At 52.2% G+C, this 7,922-nt stretch overlaps 1 protein-coding gene across 1 annotated transcript; it reads left to right on the top strand.

The window, feature by feature from the left end:
- On the top strand, positions 1–7,655 carry LOC149853191 (vesicle transport protein USE1-like). Its single transcript, XM_090028032.1, has 8 exons — positions 1–2,038; positions 2,148–2,197; positions 2,569–2,647; positions 3,457–3,609; positions 4,972–4,990; positions 5,903–5,933; positions 6,229–6,391; positions 7,171–7,655. Exons 1-8 carry the CDS (start codon positions 1,937–1,939, stop codon positions 7,351–7,353), a joined length of 780 nt encoding a protein of 259 aa, XP_089884158.1. The 5' UTR covers positions 1–1,936; the 3' UTR covers positions 7,354–7,655.
- Positions 7,656–7,922: the final 267 nt, after the last annotated feature.

The following is a 7,922-nucleotide window of genomic DNA, read 5'->3' as shown; positions in this document are numbered from 1 at the left end:
TTGCAAAGCATCAGCCCATGTCCACATGCAGGCGTGTACACGCATGTGCGATGACACCAGGGAGGGAGCTGTTCTCTTGTGCTCCCTGGACATGCAACACAGCCCAGGATGCAGTGACGGGCCTAGTGGTTAGGGCGGGTTCTCTCCCCATCCCGCAGCCCCCCAGTCTCCACTGTACCTACGGCCCGAGCAGCATCCCCTGCCGCCATCGCTCACCGGGATACTTCGAAAGAGGCTGCCAGGCAGGGTGATAGAGGCTGGAGGTTGTGCCTGGGCAGCCCTGCTTGCTGGGGACGGGGCAGGGGCGATGCATGCCAGAGCTGCCTGAGATAGCACCCCCCCCACCTCTGGGCCTGGAGCAGTGGGACCCAGCACCCCTGCCCATCCCAGCTGCAACGGGGGCAGAGCAGGGACATGACGGGGGCGCCAAGCCTGGCCTAGGGAAGGGTGCAAGGTTCCCAGCCGGGCACATCCCCTCCCAGGGGCAGGGGTGGGCAGAAAAGAAATGCCAGTGGGAAGATGCCCCTTCTGCAGCAGCCCCCCCCAGGCCGGCTCTGATCCTGCCCCCCAGCAGCCCTCACTCCTCCCAGCCCTGGGACTCCAAGCCACGGGCTCCTCTCCCCGCAGTCTCCACCCTGCGGGCTGCCAGCCAGCTTGGAGGGGATGCTTGTGAGCTGAGTAATATCCTACCCTGGCAGAGCCTCTGGCGACTCCTGGAAGGGGAAGGGAGTCCGTGGAGCGAAGCTTTCCCTGGCTCTTTGCCGAGCGGGGAGGCTGGATGCCAAAGGTCAGGATTACGGCACTACGTGCTCCCTTATCTCCTACCTCCCTTTAGCCCTGCCCTGCAGCCTGACATCCAAGCGACACCCGCTTAGGACTGATAGTCTCCATTTGCGTGTTAAACCCGTGCACCTTACCATCGACATGCCTCGTCCTTGCTTCAAAGGAGCTGCTCCGTCTGGTTGCCAGAGCCTCGCCAGAGACGCGAGCGCTAGAGCGCCTGGAGTTTCTCCTCTGCACACTCTTCTCCCACCTCCTTGGCTACAAGGCACAGCTCATCTTCCACCCTGCCGAAATCCAGCAGAGATAAGACTTCCTCACAGCATCCTCGAGCAGACTGGCTCCCAGGACAGGACTTCGCGGCCAGACAGAGGGAGCAGCCCAATGCGACCCATGTACACGGCACGAGGGGCGGCCACGGACAAATCTGTGGATGGAGACGAGCCAACAGCAAAGGCAAAGCGGAGGTTTTCAGACCCTGACTGCACCCGAGGGAAACATTTCAGACGCCCGATTCTTTTGTCGGAGGTTTGGCTGCCCCTCGCGGGTGGGGAGCCGGCAGCCAGGTGCTCGGAGCAAACGATATTCTGCTTGGCGTTGCACATTGACGTGAAGAGGAAGCAGGATCTGAAATCTGCTGGGAGTCAAGCACAGGACCAAGCCTGTGAGAGGAAAGCGAGGCCCCGCGGCCCTGAGGGACATTTCCACCGCAGCTTGCTTGGCCGGTAGCAGTTTTAGGTGTTTTTCCACACGTTGCCGTTTTTAAACACGGTCACGTGTGACCACCCCTCCACGGGCAGCGCCGGGCGTCGAGTGCAAGCTCCGCCCTGCCGCCACGTGCAGCAAGGGGATGGGCCGGGGACGGGGTCTCCGCAGACCCCGCCTCCTTGCGGCGCCAAAGATGGCGGCCGGGAAATGACGCGCGGCAGCTTCCGCCAGGCAGTTGTGTGGAGGCGCGCGGGTCCCAGACCGGGGCGAGGGGGAGGGGGCAGATGGAGGTCCGGAAGTGACGTCTGGCGCGGCCGGGCCGGGTCGTCGTGTACAGACGCGCGGGTCCCAAAGCGAGGCGGGGCGTCCTCAGGCCCCGCCCCGCGGTGGCAAAGATGGCGGCACGGAAGTGACGCTAGGCTGCTTCCGGCGCCGGGCCGGGCTGGCCATGGCGGCGACGCGGCTGGAGCTAAACCTGATGCGGCTGCTGAGCCGCTGCGAGGCGCTGGCGGCCGAGCGCCGCCACCCGGGCGAGTGGCGGCTGGAGCAGGTCGGGGCTGGGCCCGGGGGGTCAGCGCGGCGGTGGCAGGGGGAGAAGCGCCCTTAGTCTTGCCACATAACGGAGTGTGTTTGGTTTTTTGGGGGGGGTTCCTCTGCAGTACGTGGGTGCCCTCGAAGAGATGCTCCTCGAGCTGAAGAAACGCTCCAGGTGAGCGCTCCCGAGCCTGGCGCGGCGTCTTCCTGCGAGTTTGGCCCCTGCAGATTCGCGTCTCTGGCCAGTGCTTGGGAAGGTGGGGGGGGTGCTCGATGTGGCTGCGGCCTGAGTCCGCGCGTCCCCCGAGGGCTGTTTCTACTGCCATGAACGCGCGTCCGGCCTGGTAACGGCGTCCCTGGAGAAGCCCGTGCCAGAGGTATCGGTCACGTTTGTTGTCTGCGGGCAGCTTGACCGCCCTAAAGTTAGCTGCTGGGGGGCCAGGGAGGGTCCCCCCATCCCTGAGGCGTTTCTACTCGATTTTTGTGAAACGTTTGCCATGGGAAACGCTGACCCCCGGTTCTTGCGGTCTCCTCTGACTCCTGCAGCAAGCCAGCCCCCGAGCTGCTGAACGAATACTCCCGCAAAGTGGATTTCTTAAAGGGGCTTCTGGAAGCTGAAAAATTGGTAAGGTTCGTCTGTCTGGCTGCGCTTGGCTCGTGTTCACCTTGCTGCCGTTGTTGTGTGGGATGGCGTCTCTGTCACATGCGCTCTTTCTCAAAACCTTGCGTGTGTCAGTCGAAATCTTGAATTCTGTTAAACCAGGGGTGGGCAGTTATTTCGGGTGGAGAGCCACTTACTGAGTTTTGGCAAGCTGTCAAGGGCTGCATTTCCCTCTCTGGTGCAGGGAAGCGGGAACAGCCTCATGGTCCCAGGCCAGAAGACTTTGCTAGGTAGGGGTTTTTAGTTGGTGGGGGCGGGGCAGCGGGAGCCTTGCTGCTGGGTCCTGCCATCTTTGACAGCCAGCCAGGAGCAAATTAATATTAATTTCCTAATTTTTAGGGGCCCTGCGGGCCAGATAGAACAGCCTGGCAGGCTGGATCTGGCCCCCGGGCTGTATTTTGCCCACCCCTGTGTTAAACAAATGGCCATGACTTCTGGCATTCCAGACTCGTCGTGCACATGTCCCAGAATTACCTTTGAGCAGGGAGCCTTTGTGACAGATGTAGCTTGCCCTTGAGTCTGTGCTTCCTGCGCGGCATGTTTCTAGAGAGATGTTTGTGCATCTGGAGAATTGGCACGTAATGATCTCTGTGCTGCAGTTTGATCTGTTGCAGTCATGGCTGTCTATGCTGTGTTGTCTTGCTCCCCTTCCTATTGCTTGGGATGAAACAGTGGAGGAACTCTCTGAATTCTTGCCCCAGGTCACTCAATTCTCCGGTGTCCCTTGGAGAGCATTGGGTTAATGACTCCTTTTGGCTGTTTCTCTTTTATAGTCATCATCAACTGAGAAGGCACTGGCAAATCAGTTCCTGGCTCCAGGACGAACTCCTACTACGACCAAAGAGCGAACCCCAGCCACTAAAACAGTTCACCTGCGGACGAAAGCTCGCTGTACGGACAACATGAGGAGTGAGCTGCTTGGCACAGTACGTTTTGCTGCTAGTTCCAGGGGGTCACCTACCTCAGCCAGGTGCTGTCCCCAGCATACTCTTTCCAGCCTTGAAGTGACAGTGTCCTCAGGGACCGCTGTTGGTAGCAGACTTCAGACCTGTAGTTGTCTGTGGGGGCAGGTCACAGCCAAGGGAACTCTTACAGCTTCTGAGATTTTTTTTTTTTTAATTTCTTTTTTTCAATTCTCCTCTCAAAGTGCATGTTTTTAAAGCTGAGGATACACCCATCTCTCCTCAGTGAGAGCACAGATTGTCAGTTGGCAGCATGTTGCCTTCAAGGGGCTGAACCTGACTTATGATCTGTGACACTCTTGGCTCCTTGTGGTGGATACAAGGCAGTTACTCACTGTCCCAGCTGCCTGCGGAGGGTTTAGATTGAGAGTGTGGTCGGGGGTAGAAAGGTAAGAAAGATTTATTGACTTAAGAAAAAGAAAACCCCCAGGCTCCTACCGTGGGGGTTTTTAAGAGGAGGTTAGATGAACATCTTGCTGGGGTCGTTTGACCCCAGTATTCTTTTCTGCCACGGCAGGGGGTCGGACTAGATGATCTGCTCAGGTCCCTTCCGACCCTAGAAACTATGAAACTATGAAAAACACAGCTATGCGTAATAACAAGATAAACGATGACAGACAAAAGCAATTCGTGTCGGCAACTTATCGGCGGTCCTTCTGATGCCCGATACACTGCAAGCGTCTCTTTTCACAAAGTTCAGCGAGGTCAGGCGTCCTCGGACAATGCTGTCTGAGGGGTGCCGGGAAGGACCCTGGAATGCAGTTCTTGGGCTTTTCGAGGTCCACAGGCCTACTGATCCAGGCAACAGCTAACTAATCCTTTTCACAGAGCTGCATCTTTCTTCTGAATGGTTTTTAGATATTTCAGCTAATTTATAGCTTTTGAAGGACACTGATAACATACAACTACTTAGATTTCTTTTTCTTTAACTGTTTATGGATGGACTAATAGCAATACAAGCCTTGCATTCCCTTGATAAGGTAATTTTAACTGTGCCACAGGGCCTTACTACTTCTAGGCTTTGCTAAATTTACTAGGCTTTACTTTATACAAGGCCTCACTACATTTTAAACTATAATTAGGCTTTTAGCAATAACTTATAGCTTAATATTTAAATAAATACAGAAAAACACTTGGTCTAATCTTCATAGAGCCTTCAGCAAGCACTTTTATTACACAGACATACTTTTCAGTTGCCACACACACTTGTTGGCAGGAAACATTAGAAAGAGGAGGATGAGAGGTGGGGGTGAGACGTGCTTGCAGGTGGGCCTCAGTTCCATTTGTGTGTGTACCTAATCTTACTTTATCTCCTTGCCTCCCCAGGATCCCTTGTCCATCAATGGTAAGTTTCTATCTGAGAACTTGGTTCAGACACTCAGGGTTGCATGCTGGTGCATGGGGTGGTTACAAATCAGCTGAAGCCTGCTTGACCCCAGGATTCTGTCACCCTGGAACTCCTCTATCAGACCAGCTGATAAGACAACTAGAAGTGTCAGCACAGATGCTGGTATTGTCTAATGCCCAGTTGTGCCCTGATGTGCTTGTGCTAGGCTTCTTCAGGACAGAGAATATCTGTGCGTGAATTCAGACTTACTTCATGGTTGAAAGTAAGGTAACTGCTTTCCAAGGTAACTACGTTTTTTTTAAACAGACTCATGCAGACAGATATTCTCTGTCCTGAAGAAGCCTAGCACAAGCACATCAGGGAACGACTGGGCAGACAATACCAGCATCTGTGCTGACACTTCTAGTTGTCTTATCAGCTGGTTGGACACCAGAGTCCAGTCTTATTGTTACCTGTGTCTCCTGGCACAGGCAGATTGCATAGTTCCAGGAGGCACTTGATTCTAGATCGTGTTAACTCTTCTAAAATGTGTGACTGGTCCGCACTGTACCCAGCCACATCAGTGGCCAGTTTCTCTAGCTGGTGCTGGAGGAGCTACGCTTGACCTAGATCAGAAACTGAGCTACTGTCATTTGGAACAGTGATTCAGTCCTTTTCTTCAGGCTGGTTTCTTCCATTTCTCTGAACTGGACGCGGGCATGATAGCTTGGTGCCTGCTCTGTCAAAGCTTCCTAAACTCATGTTTCCTCAGGCTGGTGCCCAGACAAAGTTAAGCCTTTAATTTCCTTTGGCCTCTTGTAGTTATCATGGATCATTGCTTATAAGGCAGCTTGCCATGATAGAGTCAGGCTTGGAGGTTTATAATATGCTAAAATGCAAGGTAACTAGTTGTTTGTTTTTTTTAAACAGATTCTGAGGAGTCAAACGTAAGGAAGCGCAAGTAAGTCAGAGTCTAACATTTTGCTACTTTGTGGGAAGTGACAGCTGCTTTCCAAAGGCTTCTGACTTCCAAATGTTTTTTGATTTGGGTGCAAGGGTTTTCTTCCTGTTTGTGTAAGCGCAGGTTTTAATGACTGGCTTCTATGATCTGTGTTTAACTTGCTGCTCTTTCCAATTGATAAGATATGTGAGCTGTAATGTAATGTGCTTGTCAGCTTACATAGTAAAGTGCTTTTGGGAGAACAGTCCTTGAAATCGTTTGAAGCATCCTAACCTTTCTGCCTTGTTCTCTGTAGAGGACTTGAACCTGATGAGAAGCAGTCGGCAACTGAGCTGGATGCCGTGTTGCAGCATCATCAGAACATGCAGGAGAAGTTAGCAGAAGAAATGTTGAGTTTGGCTCGCAGTCTCAAAAACAACACTTTGGCAGCACAGAACGTTATTAAACAAGATAATCAGGTAGCACCCATTAGTACTAGGAATCCAGCCTAAAACATGAATATGCTGAGATATTGTATAAACAGTAATATCTGTAACTGGCTGCTAAATATGGTTACAGGGGAAAGAGTTCACTGGCAGGACCTGTCTTTTCTTTGGTGCATTTGGTCTTTACTGGGGGCAGACTTTATCTTTTGTTTTGTGTTTAGCTATAGCTAGGATCTGGAACCAACTTCCAAGGGAAGTAGAGGAGGTTTGCTAAGTCGAACCAACTTTAGCAGCTAGGATCTGGAACGAACTTCCAGGGGAAGTGATGCTGGCTCCTACCTTGGGGGTCTTTAAGAGGAGGCTTGACAATTACCTACCTGGGGTCATATAAGCCCAGTATTCTCTCCTGCCCAGGGGCAGGAGTCAGACTTGATGATCTACTTTGGTCCCTTCTGGCCCTCCATCTATGAATGTAAGAAGTAGTGTCTGAAAACTTTCAAATGGAGGTGCCTGAAGCTATGGAGGTCTGACCTTTGAAGGCTTTGGGAGCCACAGATGTCTGGCACTTCTGCCATTGGGTTACTTCACTTAAGGTCTTAAATCTGTCTGTGGGCATCTCCCTTCAGACTGCAGTTCTCAAATCTGAGTGCCCATTGTATTAACCACTGGGGCCCCTTTGTATTTTCTCCATTTGTAGTGCCTGCTGGTCTGGCTGTCAGCACCACTTGGCTTGATTACTCACCAGCCCCAAGATGTTGTCTTCCTTCTCCTGAAAATCACCTGACTTACAGCTCCCTCTCTTTGTTCCCCAGACATTGTCTCAGTCCCTCAGGATGGCGGACCATAACTTTGAGAAGCTGAAGGATGAGTCTGAACGTCTTGAGCAGCATGCAAAGAAATCTGTCAACTGGTTGCTGTGGATAATGCTAATCATAGTGTGTTTTATTTTCATCAGCATGATCCTCTTTATCAGAATTTTCCCTAAACTGAGATGACTGCCACAGTGCCCATGAGCAGTATGTGAAAGGCTGGGCTGTGTTGCACATGTGGATTATCACCCGGTTATGTCCTCTATTAGTTTGGTAAACATTTGCTGCAGAGCAGCCACCAGTCACTGGTCTTGTCCCATGGAGGAACTGTCAGACTAATTCTGTATCCCTTCCTGTGCCTTTGCTGGACTTGGTGGGACACCTTGTAGAGGAGGTTTGCTGAGTCAAACCCCCAGGAAACCTTTCCGTTCAGTTACTGTTGCTGTTTTTTTGAGAGAACTGGAATAAAGTTACGATGGTGCATCCCAGCTAAGGGGTCTTTGCAGGTGACTCAGTGAATGCTAGCCTCCTAGCTCCTGAAGCGGTTGTGCCCTGGAGCAAGCTTGTATAGATCCATTCTGGTCCTGCAGTAAGCAGGTAAAATCAGACTTTCTGAGATTCTCATCCAGGGTGTTTGGTCTCAATATGGGCTGTCCAGTCTCTGTCTTGCTGATCTGCTACTTCCAGTGAGGTCAGCAAAAACTTTGCTGCATTATTTCTATTTCTTGAAGTAGTTATCTCCTTTGGAAAGGGAT

The sequence above is a fragment of the Crocodylus siamensis genome, chromosome 14 (assembly GCF_052110815.1).
Source record: "Crocodylus siamensis isolate JL-2025a chromosome 14, ASM5211081v1, whole genome shotgun sequence".
NCBI lineage: Eukaryota > Metazoa > Chordata > Crocodylia > Crocodylidae > Crocodylus > Crocodylus siamensis.
Note: the sequence above shows the minus strand (reverse complement) of the source record. Positions and strands in the feature narration are given on the sequence as shown.